At 51.0% G+C, this 20,310-nt stretch overlaps 1 protein-coding gene across 1 annotated transcript in view; it reads left to right on the top strand.

Moving 5' to 3' along the window:
* Nucleotides 1-20,310, top strand: part of GALNT14 (polypeptide N-acetylgalactosaminyltransferase 14) — a 104,252-nt gene that overhangs the window by 20,595 nt on the left and 63,347 nt on the right. Inside the window, exon 2 of the mRNA XM_065631868.1 lies at nt 17,793-17,962. Coding sequence (XP_065487940.1) covers nt 17,793-17,962 — 170 coding nt within the window. The remainder of the gene's footprint in view (nt 1-17,792; nt 17,963-20,310) is intronic.

Raw genomic sequence — 20,310 nt, forward strand, 5'->3', positions numbered from 1 at the left:
TCGAGCTTGCCCTTTTTGCTGTCTGTAATTTATGAGTGCAGCAGAGGCCGGGAGCTGCGTTTGGGGTGGGTTAGTGCCAGGGCACCTTTTAATAGCAGGGCTTGGCTCCTGGCAGTGACAGGATCTGGCTGTAACATCTGTAGCCTAAATTTCAGCCTGGCCCAAGGTTTTTGAGTCTGTTTGGAACTGAGATTTTTTTTTTTTTTATATTTTTAAGCTTGAATTGGACTGTACCTGAAGAGCTGCCACGTATACCCCACAGCTCTGCGGGAGCCCAGCAGTTGGGCTAGCGGCTTACAGCACATTCCCGGTGGGTTTGGAGAGTTTCTGAGCCACTGTGGGCAAAGCAGTCACTATCTCTGCACTTCAGCTGTCCCATCAGGATGTGGAGAAGGGGTCGGGAGCCCTGGGTGAAGCTGTGCTGTGCCCTGGGGACATGGGACAGTGGCCGCGCCAGTCCCACTGCTCTGCCCTTCCCAATGCCGGGAAATATGGCCCAGGAACATGGCAAAAGCTCGCTTTGGCAAGTGCTTCACCCACTCCAACCATTAAAAGCAGCTTGGTGGCTCCCTGTGTAAGGCTGCAATTGAAATGATACTCAAAGCAGGGCTAAAATCCCATTTCTTTTGGCCTTTAATTATTTAATTTATTTTCTATATTTAACACGCTTGCTCTCTGTGAGTCAACTGAATTTTTCTGTAATATTTTTTGCTCAAATATTTGTCTGTGTTGGCGGAGGGAACATTTCAAAATGAGCCTTGCAAAGCTGGCCCTAGATGCCCTAGTGTTTCTTCTGGCTTCTCCCACTATTGAGCCGGAGCGGTTGCCGCTTCACATTTCCCACGTGTTTCCCCCACTGCTTCTAATACAGATAAAATGTTACATTGAAACACGAAGAATTTTAATTTTATACCCCATGTTCAGCATTTTTGTCTTGGCAAGTAAGGAGCTGGTGGGATTAGCCTAGTGCCAGTGGCAGAGCCCCACTCGGGCAGTGCTGGCTGCCCATTCCCATTCGGCATCACTGCTGCTGGGCAGGGGGCGATGGATAAGCCAAAACGAGCCTGTCGGAGCTCAGCCATGGCGCTGGAAATAGCAGAGCCACTGCCAAATGCCTTGTGGTTTTGTTCCCCATCTCAATGAGCAAGAACGTCTGGTCCTGGTTTACCTTGTTCCCACAACCGCCGTGCCTTTTAGTAGCCTGGACTAATATTTTAGAATAAAGGGGCTTTTGCTGCTTGTCTCTCTGTAGTCAGACTTAAATAGTGAGGCAGAGGGACAGGCCTGTTGAACGGCCTTTCCTTGCGTTTTACTGTGCTGCCGGTGGAGGTGAGTGATGCTCACGGCTTGCAGCCAGCCCCATAGCGAGCACTGAGGGCTGGAGCACAGCGAGCAGGTCGGTGGTGCTGCTGGTAAACCATGGGTGGTCAAGAGGCAAGGGCAAGCAGGGTGCTGCCACGTGAATCCATGGCAAATCCTGTCTGCTTTTGCTCCCTGCTGACTCAGAGAGAGGGCTGTACAACTGGAAATGGTGCAGAGAGCTGGGACATGGCGTGATCAAGGCTTTGGGATGGCTTCTCTGCAAGAAGTAGGCTTGAGCTACTTAACCTGGGATGGAGGAGGGTACGTTGTGTTGGAGATCTGGAAGATAGTGGCCAAGAAATAGTGGGCAAGAATTCCTCCTTTCTTTACCAGATAAAAGCTGGGGTCATCAAAGGAAGCTGGCAGGGGGCAGGTTCAATGTGGATGGATGCAAGGTTGCGACAGCATCTTCTAGGTGCTGAAAACCTGTGTGGGTTCAGCAGTGACTGGACAGACCATGGGAGAAAGTTCCGTGCAGGCATTAAAGGTGAAGATGGGAGTGTGCTGGCAGCAGCAGGGTGCTCAGAGAGGTGTCCCTGTGCTCCCTTTGCCCCTAGTTTTGCCCAAGAGTCCCATCAGAGATGGAGTATTTAGGCAGATGTGACCCAGCGCTGCTACTTTAGTGAGCAACCGTTCTGTGCGTGGCTGTCACCCTTGGTCTCTGAGGGCCAGATTTCCCACTCCATGGTCCCAGTTCAGCTTGGAGACTGTTTGCAGGTGAGGGCGTGTAAATGAGCAGGAAGAACAGGGTGTGCATGTATAAATACGCATATACACTGATACATTTAATTTACCGCATCACTGTAAGGAAACTGGGCTGTGGAAAGCTGGGGCTGGGTGTGGGAACAAGCAGTTGGGCAGGGAGGGAGCTGTGGGCACACTGGTCCTTTATACCTGGGGTGCGGAGGGAACTCTGCCAGGGGGCCAGGTGGGGACCAAAAACCTCATCCCTCCCCTGCCTCTCTGTGCCCCTCTGCTGCCTGCGTTATGCTGCACTGGCCTTCACCTGGGAAGGACAAACCCCTGGACAGGTGCTGCTGGGTGTGCCCTGCCCGTGCCCTGCCTGCACCTCGCCCTGCCTGGTGCTGCTTGCTGGGCAGAGAGCCCAGGAGGAGGCCAGAAGTTGGCAGAGAGGAGGAAGCTTTTTAAAATATCTTGTTTCCTTTAGTATCACTAGATTTCAATCTTTTTTTTCTCTTTTTTTTTTTTTTTTCCCCCTTGAACACGATGTTCCCAGGCTGGACACGAGGAAGACATTTTTTACAATGAGGGTGGTAAAACTCTGGCACAGGTTTCCCAGAGAGGTGGTAGATGCCCCATCCCTGGAGACATTCCAGGCCAGGCTGGACGGGGCTCTGAGCAACCTGATCTGGTTGAAGATGTCCCTGCTTGTTGCAGTGAGGTTGGACTAGATCAGGTTGTAACTACTCCTACATTTACACAGTCGTAAAATTACATTTGGCCCTTTGAAAGCAACGATGAGGCTGATGTGGCCCCTGTGAAAATGAGTTTGACACCCCTGTACTTGATGACCTTTGAAGGTCCCTTCCAACCCAAACTATTCTATTATTCTATGATTCCACAGCTCGGTGATATTAGAGCCGGGTGGTACAACTGGGTACCACTGCAGCGGCTGTGCCTGGCTGGGACAAGACCCGCTGCCAACTCAGGCAGCTGGGCAGATGGTGCTGGTGCCCATCCCATGGCAGGGAGGAGGGGGCACCCCTGTCCCCGGGGCTGCCGTGCACATTCCTCTGAAGCGCTAAGCGGTGTGGGAGGCAGCTTACCTGGAAGTGCAGCACAGCACAGACCATTAGTCTTGCTGAGTATGGCTATGATCATACTTAGCGCTGCCTTCCTCTCTCTCGTTTCTGAACCATAGAGCACTTTGCAACGATTAATTCAGCATGAGACTCTAAGTAAGCATTATTGCCCCTGTTTTAGAGCAGACATAAAGGTTGCTGGCAGAACAAGAGCAGAAGCTCTCTGTCATATAGATGTTCACCAGCCTAGCAGTCACAAGCCACCGGTACCTCCCACTGGCCTTATTTTGTCTTGGCACTTTTTTAGGTCCACTTGGTTGCCCTTGAGATGTTGTTCCTTCCGCTGCAAAAAGGAGGGAGGCATTCAGATGCTCAACTGTACCCGGTAGTTTGAGATTAAAACTCTCTTTGCCTGTGTAGGAGAAAAAGTCTTGGCTTGTGTAACCAGTTATTTCTGGTGCATCTCTCCAGGCATCTGCGTTGATGTGGGCAGCAGCAGCATATGCTGCTGGCTGCAGAGGGACCGGTCCTGTCTCCATCTGCACACAGGCTTGTTGGGGATGTGGTGGGTGTTGCAGCTGGGGCTCTGCACCTCCACCTTTCCCAGGGCCATGCATGAGATGGTGGCAGGTCATCCAGCTCAGAGCTGGGGACCTGTGGTGGTGTGTCTAGAGCTCTTCACGTCTCACGACGGTTTCTTCTCTGTTGCGCTCCAACGAGGACAAAAAGAGTATGAAAGTGCTCAGCTGGAGCTTGTTCTCTGGAGGAGCCTTTACAAGCAGTAAATCAAATATAAAAGCAGTCAGGTGGGGGTTTTTTTGAGCCATCAGGACCAGTGCTAGTTGGAGTGCTCAAGCCTGCCTGCCCACCCACCCTGCAGCAGGTAGGATTTCTGCACTGACTGTTGTGTTTTCAGGAAGGGTTTGTGGAGTATTGTGTCTGCTCCTTGGCAGGTTTTCTCCATCCACGAAGTTTCTGCTCCCCACCCTTCCTTCCACAAGGTGTTGTGGCTTTTGCTTGCTCTGGTGTGCCTGTCAAAGCCTGAATGTAGCCCTGAACCTCCTCTATCACAATCTTCTCCCCTCTGTTTGAAGGCATGCCGTGGCTGGTGCCCAGGGCTCGGGGAGCGAGGGGAGCTAGAGATGTGTGTGCCTGTGGCTGGGAGGAGGGAGCTGCTGAGGGATGCAGGAGGAGGTGAGGATGGAGAAATGAGCTGGTCGATGCCCGGCATTAAGGGAAACAGCATCACCAATTTGGGGCTCAACTCCACATGCTTTCAGGACCGTCCCAGCAACAAAAGGGTTTTGTTTCATCTTCAGTTAACGCAGACCGGTGCAGGGGTGGTGTGAGAGACATCCCTCTGGCTGTGGGGAGCCTCTCTGCTGCTGGCACTCCCCACCTCCTGTGCTTTCTGGAGAAGCCCAGCTGGAGATGTGGCTCCTCTGCAAGGAGGCCCCCTTCTCCCTGTAGCTGGGGGCCATCAGGTGCTGTAGCAGTGTATGCAGACCTATGGACAGAAAATCTATGTTAGCCCGGCTTCAGCCATACCCATCCTTTCCTGCCTGCCTGGAGTATAACAGCATCTCATTTCCTTCTGGCTGGGAAGACTGGCTCCTCATTTCTTTGCAGCTACTGTCGGCAGCAAACGCGACCTCATTTCTATTATCCTCTGTCTGATCCCACCTAATCCTTAATGCAGGGAGCTGCCGACAAGAGGAGCGTGTCGCTGCAGGAACAAGGACAATCAAAGGCGTGCAGGACAAGCCATGGCCCAGCTGGGTGATGGGGATGCCTAAGAGTGGGTCCAGCCTCTGCTCTCCACTCTTTGCATCATGTGGGGTGCTTCCCCACTCCCTGCCATGGCTTTCTGAGAGCAGGGCTGTTCGCCTTCAACAGACATTGCACAGGTTCTGGTGGACCTAATGTGTTCGCCTGGCACAAAATGCTCTTCGTTGAAGAGCAGGCTGAGAGAGTTGGGTTGTTTAGCCTGGAGAAGAGAAGGCTCTGGGGAGACCTTATTGTGGCCTTTCAGTACTTAAAAGGGGCCTGTAGGAAAGATGGGGACAGACTTTTTAGCAGGGCCTGTTATAATAGGACAAGGGCTGATGGTTTTAAACTAAAGGAGGGAAGATTCAGGTTAGACATGAGGAAGAAATTTTTTACAATGCAGGTGGTGAAACACTGGCCCAGGTTGCCCAGAGAGGTGGTAGATGCCCCATCCCTGGAGACATTCAAGGCCAGGCTGGATGGGGCTCTGAGCAACCTGATCTGTTGAAGATGTCCCTGATTATTGCAGGGGAGTTGGACTGGATAAGCTTTGAAGGTCCCTTCCAACCCAAACTATTCTAGGATTCTATGGTGACTCCTCACATCGTGTGCTAATACCAAATGCCATCTACAGGAGTGCTTTGCTGTCTGCATTGAAGACGACAAGGTTTGGGGGTTTCATGTTTTGAAGTACATGGCACGCTGTCTTCTGGCGTGGGGTAGCCACGGTGTGTGAAGTTGTGGTGGAACCGGGCAGGAGTGTGCCAGGAGCCACCAGCCATACTGCCTCACCACGGTGGAGGCATCATCTCCCAGTATCAGCCAAGGGCTTTGGTGCATGCCCAGGCAGGAGCATCATCACGACTTGCACGCTACATTTTCATCACTGGTGACTCCAAAAATCCTCTTTCCCTTATTGCAGTGAAATGTGTGTGTATGCGTGAGAGAGAATCGGTGCCAAACACAGATTTTATTATTTTTCTGATAATGACAACAAAGCTTGGTGCCTGATTGCTGGTTTCCATCCAGATCCTCATGCTTTCAGGTGTTTTGAGTTTTCTGCATCAGGTGAATTAGCAGTGGGTTTTTTTTTTTATTTTAAGTGGGTTCTTTTCAATCTAGAGATGTGCAGAAATATTGATCAGATGTTGCTAATGTATTAGGGAAAGCGGGGAGGGAAGGCTGGTTCTGTGTCTCTGGGCTGTGACATAGCAGTGCTTTTTAAAGCAATGTCCTGGGTGCAAGAGCTCCAGCAGTGGGCCCTTTGTGGTGACACAGCTGTCCTCCAAATCACAGATGTCATTTACTACAAGCCCAATTACAGGTTGTTTGTTTGTTTGTTTGTTTGTTTTCTTTCCCCCTCCTTCTATTTTCTTTGTGCATCTCTGATCTTCCTAGCAATGTGGGGAGCTGTGCTTGTGCCTTCACCTGAGCACAGCAGGACGGGGTGATGGGTTGTGTATCTCCATGCTTGTCTGCCTGCTTCTCTTTTTGGGAAGGACAGTGCTGCTTCAGCCTGTTCCTCAGGGGCTTCAGCCTGTTTTTTGTTGTGGCAGAAGGTTTGCTCCAGAAGAAGCTGTTGTGTATTTTTTTTTGTTTTTCCCAAGCACTGTCTCTTCTCTCCTTATGGGGATGATTTTTGAGGCAAATATTCCCTAAGATACTGCTCAGGACTCAACACGAGCTTTGGCCCCGACTGCCAACTCTGCGTTGTCCTTGGGCTGTCCCTTCTGTGTGGACCTGGAGTGTCCCATGCACCAGCTCCCACACCTGGCCACAGCTCTGCTCAGGGTTTGCTCGTGCGAGCAGCAGTGCTGTGGCACTGGAAGGTGCACAGACCCTGGAGACCTGCCTGTGATCTGCTTGGGCAGGTCACACCAGCCCTGCCCTGCCTATGGTGCCCCCAATCCCCAGCTAAGCCTGCATCATCCCAAGGCGCAGAATCTTTCATGAGGCTCCCGCAACACCCGTGCTTGCAGCTGACAGGGACCCGCAGTCCTTCCTCAACAGGCTTATTTATTTTCTAACTATCCATACCTTGCTATGCCGTGATGCATTTCTCACTAGCCAGGGTTGTTTGTTTGTTTGGTTTTTTTTGTCCCTATTACTGAGCCGAGATAGGAGAAGGTTAGGCTGACACATACGCTTTAAATTATGCTGCTGTATCTCTGGTGCTGTCAGTCATGTTGCTTCCAAACCTGGGATCTTGCAGACACTCCAGCAGCAGGTACCTAAGGATCAAAGATTTAAATCAGTTCTTGCTGTCACAAATGTTTCGTATCTAATTTCTCCTTGAGGAGAGTTGCGGGGAGGATGGGCTGGTGGCTGGGTAGTATGTGTGCCCTGGAGCATCATCTCTGTGACCTGAGCTTCAGCTCCCTCCGCCTGCATGTTGAGGAGCAGCTCTGGGTTACAGAGATGCCTGCCTCTGCAAAATATCTATGTGAGGTGAGGAGGTGGGTCACACTGAAGCCCTGGTGCATTTTGTTGGTGGGATGGCATCTGACAGGTGGGCACTGGTGGGTCCTGTGCTCCTGCTGCGCACTGAGAGTTTGCAGGATGTCCCATGGGCTGGTGCCTCATGGGTTGGTACCCCACAGCCTGCGCTGCCACTGCCTCATCGCGGCTACAGCTTCCTCACCAGGGGAGGAGGAGGGGCAGGCGCTGATCTCTTCTTTCTGGCAATCAGTGATAAGACCTGAGAGAATGGCAGGAAGATGTGCCAGGGGAGGTTTAGGTTGGACATTAGGAAAAGGTTCTTCACTCAGAGGGTGCTGGAGCACTGGAACAGGCTCCCCAGGGAGGTGTCCTGGCCCCAAGCCTGATGGTGTTTGAGAAGAGACTGGACAACACCCTCAGACACACGGTGTGAACTGTGGGGTTGTCATCTGCAGGGACAGGAGTTGGGCTCGATGATCCCTGTGGGTCCCTTCCAACTCAGGACATTCTGTGGTTCTATACCTGCTACAGAAAACCTGCCCCTGTGTCCTGTAACCTCTCAATGAAGGGTAGGGCAGCCCTCATGTTTTCTGGTGATGCTTTTAAATACGTCGGAGAGGTCCTGCTATGACCAAGATTTTCTCTGCCAGTACCAGCGTAGCTGCTTGCTGTGGTTTGGGCTGGGTTGGCCTGGAGCATATCACTGCATGGTGTGCATCCACCAGAAAAGCTCTCCGAGAGGGCTTGGGGCATTTTGGTTAGTCAGCAGTAATAGTTTTCCTCTGCTTTTCACGCTCTGCAAATAAGAGGTGGGAAAAGACAAAAGCCCTTGTGCTGGAGCTGCTCAGTGCAGGTGATGCTCCCCGGAGAGCCTTCCGCCAAGTGAGAGCCTTGTGAGTTAATTGTAGGAGCAGGGAAACTGAGGCATGGCTGGGAGGAGTCTGGGGCTTTTCCAGAGCTGGAAATCAAGTGCAGGAGTGGGGTGTTTTGACTGATGGCATTTCTTGTCCTTGCTGAGCTCCTTCCATGGAGCAGATTGTACCTTGGTGCCCACTTGGTTAAGCTCTGCTCCTCACAAGCAGTTGGCTGACAGAGGGAGGGCGAAAGGCAAGCTGGTGGCTTCCTGAAGACAGCTAGAGCCATGTGTATAACTTTCTGGTGTATTCACAATTATTTTATTTTGCTTGACTATCTATTTTTTTTAATCTCTGGGTTTTTTCCCCCCTATTAGAATAAACCAAAGTAAAATAAAGGCTGAGCATTCCCTCCCTTGGAGGCACTTTTCCCTTCACATTAATACACCGCTGTTATCTATCACCCCTCATTGCTACTCGTTTTGGAAGGGCGGCCACTTGGGGAAGGATAGTAGCATTAGTTTCTAAAGCTGTGTAAAGATCCCCATGGAAGCAATTACCAGATGGATTACCCCTGGCTTTGCTGCTGCAAAAAGGCGAGGTCGGGTCGAGGATGCCGAGTGCATTAATGGCATGATCCCTTCCTTGCTCGGGAGGTGCAGTTCAGATTAGCTGCCTGCTTTTTAAAGGGCTAGGGTCAGAGCAGGACTGGCTACTGGCTCTTCTTCCCTGCTCCCCTTTCCCCCTCCCTTTTCCCCTGATGTTCGACATCCTGGGCTGTCCTCTGGCACCTGGGACTCACAGCTCCATGGGGAAGAGGGAGACCTTCTCTGACCTCCGAGATGCTCAAGCTCTATGGTTAGGTAGGAACTTTGGCTCTTACGCAGAAGGATGAGCAAAGCTCAGCTGGGGACCATGCAGCTATGGGCTCCTAAGTACTAAATCATCTGCTACTCCTGCTGAAGCCAGGGAAGGCTGGTTTGACCTTCATGGCTGGGAAGCAGCTCGTGTCCATCCTGAAAAGGCACAGAAGGGAAACAAAACATCGTCTGTCCATGCAGGAGCTCCCTTTCGCCCCTCCATTTACCCGCCGCGTGTCTGGGTTCTTCCCAAATGCATTCGATCTCTGATGATTCTGGGGATGAGCTGAACCTGGCTGGTGTGGAAGTGGGACATTGGATGCTGCCTTGGTTTCTTTCCTAATTAGTGCCCTGTGTAATTGCTGCTGACCTTCAGGGGAGCAGCTCTCAGGCTTGCCCATGCTGTGCTGCCAGCGGATGGTGGCACTGAGCGCTGGCAATGGGCCATGGAGGGGCCACCTGTGGTGCTCCAGTTAGTGTGGCACGGTGGCCACAAAGACGGTCCATGCCATCTCCTGGCACCCCGGTGAGCTTGGAGCAGAGCGCTGAGGGGACCCTCTTAGGCAGGGGTCAAAGGCGCCTGGGGGAGCTGGCATCAGCGAAGGATGGAGGCGGCCCAGGGGAGCTGTAGGTGGATGTCCCACCACTGGTGGGAGTGGCAGCAGGGGCACCGGTGGGGGTCTATTGCCATCAACCTGGGAGCTCACCAGGGAGCAGAGCTGCTGCCGGACCAGTGGTTTTCTACCTTTTTTTTAAAAAAACCTGAAATCTTAAAAAAAAAAAAAAAAAAAATCTCAGTGGAAGCGGAGACTTTCTTGTAGACTCTTAAAACCTATTTGGTCTTGTTTGCCATCCAGAATTACTGTTTGCAGACCCAATAGAAGAGTTCACAGGCACCAATGAGCTCAAGCTGACCTTTCTTGTGGAGCTGTGGGGGCGCCCAGAAGACCTTTTTCAATGGAGGCTCGGGAAGACCGATGCAGCCTGAGCACAAGCAGTTGAACCGAGCAGTCCCGCAGCATCTTAGGAGAGCTGTGGGCAGAGGGAGGAAGAGATGACCAAAAATCCTCTCCATCCTTCTTCTTGGCTTCTGGCACAGACAGAGCTGGGTCTTCTCCTTTCTCCAGTCAGCAGCTTGGTTTGTGCTGACCTCCTAAATATTCAGCTCATTATACAGTGTAACATATAAATAAAACAGAAGCAGGCAGCAATATTCTCCAGGAGGATATAATCGGCTTCCTTTCTTTTTTAATTATACAGGATTTGTCTTCATGTGTCAGGCTATCCTATGGGCTAATGTGTTGTTTTAAAGAATAAAGTCTGTGTTCTTTACACAACGAGGTGCTTCTGTACGGCTGTGTGTGTGCACCTGATGTGGGAGCTGCAGGAAGGAAGAGCATCTTCCCAAGTGGGAATACAGGGAATTTTGTAGCTGGATGGTGTTTCTAGAGGTCAGTGGCTTCGATCCCGCACTCCTCTCCATCATCACAGGGAGGCAGGAGGTTCTGCAGCGTGTTGGAGAGGATGGGGGGTCACCGTGGGGGCTCCTTGGGATCTGGCTGGGGCATGAGATGCTGGCTGGCAATGCGCATTGCCTTTTTCCGCACAGAGACAGGACGGTGGCTTGATACTACAGCCAGGGGGTAGAAGCACTGTCCATGCATGTGAAATGCAGGCCCAGGCCACTTGTAGGAGGTGGGGGTATATTTTAGCCTGGCACAGCTGCCAGCATGGTGAGTGCTTGCCAATAAGTGTCGCGGTTGAGACGGACAAACGACATAGACTAAGTTCTTCCGGGATGCAAGTAGTGGATGCCATTTATTGCCACAAGTGCATTTTTATACAGTTTTACCAATTCATGTGTCTCTTCACTCTTGGTTACAAGTTACAGCAGTAACATCTCATTGGCTAATTTTGCTATCATCAACGTTACTCTTCTACTCTCTTCTCTCTCACGGGTACGTCCCTTCTCTCTCATGGGTACACCTTAATATCTCCAGATACTCTTTTACTCCCATCTTTCTCATGAATAGGCCTTAATATCTTCAAGGCTGATCTCTGTTCCCATGCCCTCTGTCAGTGAATCCACGGACCCACCGTAGTCCCCCACAGATAAGCGTGGTGTGAGCACTGAGCTGACTTGCTTTCTCCTGAGGGAAGCCCTGGAAACAAAATTTGGCCTTTCATCAAAGCAATGAGTCTGTCATCTTTTGCTCCTCGCAACTTAGAGTCTCCTTTTTCTGATTTGCAAATAAATTCCCCATTTTGGTTACTGTCCTGTCCATCTGTGTTAAAATTAAAGCTTTGGTGCCCTTACTGGAAAAAGTATCAATAGTTCTCTGGTGGCTTTTCATACTGTTTTATTTGGCTGGAGAATTTAGCAGATTTAAGCCTTTGGAGGGTGTTTTGTACCCTGTAGATAGTTTACTACAGATACGGACAAGAAGATACACAAAGAGCTGGTTCTAGCTGTGATCGATGGCCCAGCTGCCCAAGGCCTGGGGTGGCTCCTTGCACTGAATCAGCAGCCAACAGCCTGTGCTGATGCTGGTCGAACATGGGGATGATTCAGAAGAAGACACTGGGGAGCCTTCTCCAGAGTCTGAATGGAGATGTTTCCATTCAAGCAGTGGTTGCAGCCATAGTTCCTGAAGGTCACGTCTTCCATGGCCACTTTGCAGCCTTTGTCAGTCCTGTTGCCTCATGCAGAAGGTGTCTTAGTTGCATAAATGTGTGTGTGCAATGCAGGAGAGATCCAGACCCTGCCCGCACAGGAGTGGGCATTAGAGGGTGGGTTGGAGAGCGACGAGTAAAGGAGACTGGGTAGTGGGTAGGGAAGGCGGCAAGGGTGATGGTAACATGGCCTTGGCCTCAGAACCGTGTGAGAAAGTGGGATGCTTGCTGGAAGGTCCTCAGGGACTGATGTTCCCTGCTGAGCTAGCAGACGAGGAGGCAATGTTCCATCCTTTGAAGATGGAGCAGCACACCTGTGGATGTACGCGAGCAGGGAAAGGTCAGTGGCAGTGAGAAGCTTAATGGTGAATGCTCAGAGCTTCTCCAGGGACCCCAGCTGCAGGACAGGCCTTGCTGGAGAAGTGCTTTGCTTTAATTAGGTATCTGTATTAATATTTTATTTGATTTTTTTTTTTTTTTTTGTTATTCTTCCTCCAGCAAGTGGGGTCAGAGCAGACTCAGATCTGCAAGTGTCCTTTGAGAGACAGTTAATTGACTCCAAGCAGTGGGAGATGCCGGTCCTCCTTGGGGCAGGGCGAGATCCTGACAGAACCTGGATCTGCTGTGCATCCCTGCAGGGTCCCAGAGAAGCTGCCACCAAGGTGCACCTGCCTGTTGTGCCCAGGTCCTGATGCCAGAGGAAGAGAAGCTTCACAGCCCTCAAATAAAGGAACTGGAGCTCAAATCCCCACAGGGCAGAAGACTAATTAAGGGCGGATGATAGCTAGGGCCCAGAGCTACCTCCATTTCCGATGCGTGGTTAGTGTCAGCACAAAGCTGGAGAAGGTGGCACTGAGCCAGTGAAGCACTTAAGCAAGTACTTAACTTCAAGCATTTAAACAGGGATTTCTGTGGGTGTGGGATGTGACCCTTGCAGGGTCTGTGCCGGTTTGCTGCTGAGTGGTACCCGTAGCAGCAGAGGATGTGCTGCAGGATGGGTACAAGCCTGCTCTCCAAAGACCCACAGCCTGGTTTTGGCACTGCCACATGCTCTTTGGAGAGGGCAGAGCGTGGGCATGGTGCTCTGCCTGTCCGTCCCTTGTATCTTGGGGATGAGGCCATTGGGATACACAGCACTGCGCACATGGGGTTCAGCCAAGCTGCTGGGCTCTGGCTTTAGGGAAACGGGACCAAAACTCAACTGTAGGATCTCATACCTTGATGCTCTATCTGGGCTGTTCAGGGAGACAGGGAAGAGGACGGAGGCAGCGTGGTGCTGCTCTTTGCTTCTTTCCCCTCTGGGGCTGCTGACCTTCTTAGTGCATGTTCTGGCACCAAGGGATGAGGAGGGATGAGCCCTACCCCGTTTGAAGTATTATAATCCTTTCAGATGGCATTAGTGCCTCGGCCTTTAACAGCTCTATAATTGAGCCTCCTGCTTGCAAGGGCCCCGCGCTTCAGCGAGATATTTAAATCTCATTTGTATAATGCCTGGTTCCAATTCCTGCTGAAAGATTGCCCTCCACCTCCAGTGCGCCCAAGCTGTGCCGAACATGCACACGTGCTCCAGCTGGCCATGGGCAGAGGAGCGGCCGAGCGCGGCTGGGCAGCAACGTGCTGTGCGGCATCCAGGTTTCTAGAGTTTTTGCTTGTTTATTGGAGCTTTTGCTAGGCTGATGCATTTTTTTTATTTCCCTCTCCCCACCTTCTCTTTTAATGCCTGAGTCCCCGGGAAGGCAGGACGGAGACTCGGCAGTGAGCGCTCGGTCAGAGATGATGTAGGGATGAGATTTTCAAGGGAAAACTGGGTGTGAGGGGTGTGGAGGGGCTGTAGAAGCACATTTGGCTGCTGCCAGACCCGCTTGGGGTCATCTGTGATTCTGTGATCATTGCACCTGCACAGGCAAAACCCCTTCGCCCAGGGCTCCCCAGCAAACACCAGCAGCTCTGCTTGAGTTTGCTGCCTCCTGAAAGAATGCGCATGGTGCCGGCCCGATTCACCTTGGTCTAATGGCAACACTCGGCATCCTCAAAAGGAAACTTTTATTTTAGCAAAGGCATATGTTCTCTATTTTAAAACAGCGCCACGAAAGAAAAAAGTGAATGACAGTCCGCTTTTGGCTTGTGCCACCCACTCCCTTTCCTCCTGGGCAGCTGGAGGCTGGCCCTGGGGACCGGTGTGACCTGCCTATCCCTGGTCACCGCTGATTCCGCTTGGGCCAGACTTTTCAACCCAAATAACCTTTCCCCACCAGGCCACCTCATCTCACACTCTGCCCAGCGTCCAGCCTGCTCTGGCCCCCCGTCCCGGCGAGGGGTGCGGGGGCTGCCTGCGGGTGCAGGCAGGAGGGGGCAGAGCATCCCGGGGAATGCTGTGGGCCCGCAGCAGCAGCCGGCTGGGTCGCTTGTTCCTCCTTCCCGCTCCAGCGATCCCTGCTGTACTGTAATCACACAATTATTATGCCATTAAAATGTCATATTCACAGAAATCCACATAAACAAGGCATTAGCAGTTGCCAGAAAATTGTAGTTTTACTGCTAATGACCTGCTCTGCCCGCAACAGAACCACTCCTTTTTAAAAAAAAAAAAAAAAAATTCCCTTTTTTTTTTGTTTCCGAGCCATGATTTAAGAGACAGATGACAAATTACATTTTATACTGAGAGGCTTTTGATCTTTAATGTATAGTTGTGGTGAAAAGCTGCCTCCGTGCTTGCTCTGCTGTTTGCCCTTTGCTGGCGAGGTGGCAGGTGGTTTTGGGGAGGTGCCTTTAGTGGTTGGTTTTGGGGAGGTGCCTTTAGTGGTTGGTTTTGGGGGGGTGCTTTTAGCAGGCTGCCAGAGGAGAAGGTGCTCGGTGAGCCCTTTTCTCGGCTGGGCACTGGCACGGGATGGTCAGTTCTTCCTGTGATGAGTTTTGTCCACGTCTCCATGCCTGGAGAGGGTCCCTCTCATTGAGCCCCCCAATGCAGTGTTGGAAAAGGCAGCACTTGTTTGCCAAGAGTGGCTGGCTACCCCATGGATATTTTTTTTCCTCTCTTTCCTGCAGATTCATTGAGTTTCTCAAACTCTTTTAAGCATTGACAGTGTTTCCTATAATTAATACCAGCCATTAAACTGCAGTGTTGAAAGAGAAATTACCTAATTCCAAGGGAAAAAAATGAAAATTTATTACTAGTACATGAGAGAAAATGAATATGAAACTTGGAGAGAAGAGTCCCGTAGAAGATAAATAGAAAGGCAAGTGGAGTATTGACTTGATCCTTTTCTAGTGCAGGGTAATTTGGCTTCTAAAGTGAGTTAGATCATAATAAATTAAATTTAGATTTCTGCACATCAGTGAAATAACTCCCAAGACAGAATTCTGTTGTGAGGAAGAGGTGATAATACATGGCAGAAATATTATAATGAAGACCTTACCCAGTAACCTGTAACTGATGTGCTGTCCCTGGGTGAATGAAGGGGATGTCTCTTTATGCTGTAACTTGCTTTCCCTGTCCCTCATCTGGTGCCGAGAAGCAGGTGAGTCCCTGTGTGCAGGTCAGGGATGTCTCCTGCCTCCCACCACTTGCGCAGCTGGGAGCTTTCCATCCGAGGCTGCTGCCTTGCTTTCCCTCACCTCTTTGCACAGGTATTTGTTTGCAGAAGTCAGTGCATGCATGTGTCCAAGCATCCTGCTCTGATTTCGGTTACCTCGCAGGGAAGCTGGGCTGGAAAGTGGAAGAACTCCCAGAAGATTTGGTCAGGAGATGTGGGTTGAAAGCAAATGACCAAACCTGGGTATCAACTTCTCGATAAGAAGGTTAACCCAATCCTCGGGCTTGTTTCACGGTCAGATAGTGGTTAAAATAACTCTTTAATCTGTATTTAGCATCTATGTGCTCTTGATCTCAGATGTGTACTTAGCTACCCAATGTTTAGGAACCGTCCTACTGCCAAATTTCCTACACCCAAAAAGGAGAGCCTGGGTGAGTCAAGGTGGACTGATGTCTTTCAGGTGGAGATTTCACAGGGGTATTAGTTCTTCACTGGGATGCGAGCTAAGAATGCAACCCCTTGAATGCAAGGTATATCCAGGGCAGGATGAGAAGCAAATGCCATGGGATGAGGGACTGGTGTTTGTCCATGTACCCATTTACCATTGGGATTCCCCAGTAACAGGCTGGTAGTGGGGATAGATGGATGCTGGGGAAATGCCACCCGCCTTCCTGCTCGAACCATCGGATACTTGCCCAGCTGCACCCTTCTAGCTGATCCAAGGCTATTGGGTTTAACTGACATTAATATATATATATATATATATCTCCATCCAACAGCCTTAAGTGCTGTGTGGTCACTTTAAAAAGCTATTTCTCTTCTTATTAATTTTGACAAAACCAACTTTTACTTTTCTTCACAGTGTTAAAATTTAGGGACTGGAACTGCATGGTGGTTGTTTTAATGGCACCAGGCCCCCCAGGGTCATAATGAAATCTTCTAAACGTCAGCCCGTCGGTGGTTCCGCAATGCAATCGGCTCACTTTTCCCTGATCTTTTACTGTGGCGGTAAATCATGTTTTCCGAGATGCTGTAAAAAATCATAAACAATATTTATCAGCCTGTATACGTCAGTCGTCCCAAAAGCCTGCAGGTGGGCTATGTACATCCTCCTTGTAAGCCTCCTGCAGTGACCTTACTGGGTTAATAACTTTCTCCCAGCCTTGAATAACTTTGTCCCAGTATGCCTGGTGGCTTCAGGGTTTCTTCTGATCTTCCCTGCACTGGGATAAGTGCTGGAGCAGCTCCCAATAAGGCTGTAGAGTCAAACCAGGGAAGGATGAATACAACCCTGTATCTGGAAACCTTTGCATCCCTGAGCTCTGTTGACTTTTTTGGGGGGGGCCCACATTGCTGTGAGCTGGGGTGATGTGGGACAGTGTGTGGGTAGAGGCTTGTGGCTTCGTCCTTCCACAGTTCACTTGCAGGAGCCGGTGCTCCCTCCTCCTCTTCCTACGACTAGACGAAACGCGCTGCTAGATATGAGTAAAATCAATTATGGGATAAAAATCGCCCGTCTCAAAAGCTTCATTTTGCGCTATTAGCAGGCAAAATCGGCTTTGAGATGGTGTGAACTGAGGAGGGGAAAAAAAATAGAAGAAGAAGAAAAGATCAATTATTGGATAAGATCACAATTTTCTTTGGGGCTGAGATGTCTGTAATTGTTTGCATCTCTCTGTGTTACACGTACGGTGAGATCAAAGAGGTTGTGCTGCTGTAACGATGAGATCTTATCGGCACTGCATTGTGCTCTCCAGCTCTGCCACTGCATTGCTGAGGGATGTTTAAACTCCCAGCAGCACCATAGTGCTGAGCGATGCTTAAACCCCCTGATGGCACCAATCCACCAAGGCATGCTTAACCCGCCCCCCCCCGACGGCTGTTGAGTAATCCCAAAATGGAGCTCCTGCATCCTTTTGTGGGGAGGGACATCATCGGCAAATGCTTGCCTGTTCTTCTCCCTGCGGTAGGGCTGAAGTTTTCAGTGGGAGACTTGTTGCAGCAAAGATGGACCAAAATCAGGCTGGGAGGACCACAGCACCCTTCTTCCTTCCAGAGTCCCATTGCTGGAGCTCGCTCTGGGGCCAGGGTATGGCTCTGGAAACATGGGACTTTGCTTGATGAAGCGGCTCCCATCTGATGGCCCTTTCCTGCTGGAGGGGTTACAGGGGTGAGGGAGCATGTGGTGTAAAATACTTTTGTTTTTTGGCTGTAGAGAAATTAAAACCCTAACAAGACCTTTGCGCTTTTATGTTTCTCGAGACCGTACTGTTGGAGAGGGGGATCCACCAGAGACCTGAATTTGCTTTCAGTTTAGTCATTTTAAATTCAAATAGACAGGCTTTCAAGACCTGTTTCAAGACCTAGGAAAAAGACCAAAACCTGAAGACCTAATGAGGCTCCTTGTTAGCCTGCTCTTGTGATGCTTGCCCATGCTGCGGGGCCGACTGACCTCCAGCAGGGCTCAGGAGGACCTCTGGAGCGGGGTCGGATGTTCTCCTGTCTCTCCTCTCTCTAACGGGGCTGACTTTGTGCGCGCAGGGCTCGGACCTGGACTGGGACGACCTTTGGGATCAGTTTGAAGAGCGGAGGTACCTGAGCGCCCGGAGGTGGAAGGGCGGAGAGGACCCGTACCGGCTCCATGCCTTTAACCAGCGGGAGAGCGAGAGGATCCCCAGTGACCGTGCCGTCCGTGACACCCGCCATCACAGGTTCTGCCTCCCCCCTGGTTTCTCCTGGTCTTCCTCATGAAACTTCATTGTATGGGTGGATAGTCTGCTTCTCTTCGAGGCTGTGGTTTTGGGATGCTAGTTGGGTCTGGGCCCTTCACTCACACCTGGTTAGTGTGCTTGGGATTGGTTCTACCTGGGTGGTATTTTTAGGATTGAATATTTCACTTTACTTGATTTCTTGGTGTGCTTGGCAGTCCTAAACCTACTAGTTAAAACCTTTATAAATTATTCCAGGACCATAGGGAAATAAAGGAAAAGTTTGTTGTTTTATTTTATTTTGTCCTTCAGAAAAATAATGGGTGTGCCAGAGCGCACATCCATGATGGGCAAAGTCTTCACTGGTGGTGGGAACTCTGGCTCTGCAGAGGATGCAATGTGGTGGTGGCAGATAAAATAGCAGTTGAGCACTTATTTTGCTCTGCAGAGTGAGGAGTTAATGTGGGGAATAAGGGACTATTGGTGAATGAGGAGGAGAGGAAGGTAAGAACTCTCTGGGTTACTAGCAACTCCAGCACCATCGGGGTCACAAATATCCTTCAGCACCCAAAGGGCCTCTTGGGAGAGGCAGGGGGAATTGCAGGGTTGCCTGGTGAGACCTGCACTCTCTTGCTGCTGTCAGTGTGGGAAGGGCAGGGTGGGAATTTTGGTGCACCTTGCTTGCCATGGGCACAAAGATGTAGCCTCCCTCCGGTTGCCTCTCCAAACTCATCGAGGAACAGCTGCCCTTCGTGGCTGCAGGTTGTTGATGGTTGATGGGGTTAATCGTAAGTCTGCTGGACACAGAGATGCTGGGGTGTCTCGCTGGGGTAGGAAATACCCCCAGGGTTCCCTCAATGCAGTATTCCTCATGCTCTGCGAGCACAGCATATGCCTGGCCCCCACCGGCGGTCCCCAGCCCACAGCTGGTGCAAGCCCTTCCCATGGAGCTGTACCTGTGTCCCAGCCCGCTGGCAGCAGCTGTCCTCTCCTGCCTTATCCTGGGAGCCCTTTGCAGGGAGAACCCGCTCCGGTGGGAGCTCTGTGCCGGAGCCAGCTGTAGCACCTTGCTGGCCCAGGCTGCACCTCGCTCCTGGATCAGAGCGACTCAACTCCCGGCATCTGTTCCAACTCTGAATTTCTGCTGTTCCAGTCCAAATGCAGCACTTAGGCTGAAATGCTGAAACGGCACCCGTTCTCCAGCCCTGTAGCAAGCAATGTGCTTTTTTATTTATTTATTCTTTTAGCTCCTTTTCATAGTAAGGACCAGATGCTCCTTTCTCCAGAGACAAGCTGTCAGCCCTGACGGATGCCTGTTATAGCTGAGCAGAGAGCAAGTGTGCTATTCCTGGAGAGAATTAATGCCAGAGATATTAACCATCTGCCCTATTAAAAGGGAAGATCAACTTGACTACCCCCTCACTGTACCCCTGCTGCGTGGTGTCAGCCACCTTGTTCCTGGGTGGTCAGATGTGGCACCAAGTGCTCCTGCAAAAGAAAAGTTCTCATTAAGGAGGAAGTGAGGGCACAGCATGTGGGAGGGGCTGGGGCTAATTGCATTTGCTTCCAATTTCCTTAACCCGGTAATTGGATTCTGATTTATTGAATATGTCTGAACAATGCTGCGGATGATGCACCATTAGCCGAGCATTAGAGCAGCCAGGGAGGAAATGGGGCTGCTGGGAGATCTGAGGGAGGCAGCTGCTGATGGGGGGAATGGAGGAGGGAGAAGGGTTGTGGGCATGGTGGTGGACAGGGAGAGGAAAGTGCAGAGTTTTCAAAGCCTTCTCTGGAATTAAATCCTTGCTCATGGTGCAGGTGTCTGGGGAGCTGCCGCAGATGATTCTCTGGCACTACTGTGCAACCTGGGAGTGGGTCCTGAATTGCACAGAGGAGCTAGGCGGGAAAGCGTGGATGGGCACAGCTTGCTCTAGCAGCAGGGAGAAATTGCTGGTGGCTGTGCAAGAAGAGAGTCCAGCATGGGGTTGACTAGGAGAGGTCCCTCCTGCGAAGCAAAGAACAGAGTACCATAACAGGGCTGGCATGAGAGATGGGAATCCCCCAGAGCTCATGCTGTGTGACCTGCCTGGAGGCTGTGCTTAGAGAGAGACTTGATTTCAATAACAAACCTGGCTTAGGCTGCTTTGTGTGAGCCAGACTGGAAGGGCTCAGGCTTTCTAGTATGACAACGAAGCCAAAGGGTTGGACCTCGATTCTGCTCCAGCTGACCTTGGGGGAAGGTACATCCTAGCACAGGGCACCACCATGCCAGGAACTGTGCTGAAGGGCACCACCATGACAAGGGGCTCCTGCCCAGGTCTCACCAGGAGTTAGGAGGCTTTGGAAAGGGT

This window comes from Caloenas nicobarica, chromosome 3, assembly GCF_036013445.1.
Source record: "Caloenas nicobarica isolate bCalNic1 chromosome 3, bCalNic1.hap1, whole genome shotgun sequence".
In the NCBI taxonomy this organism is placed as follows: domain Eukaryota; kingdom Metazoa; phylum Chordata; class Aves; order Columbiformes; family Columbidae; genus Caloenas; species Caloenas nicobarica.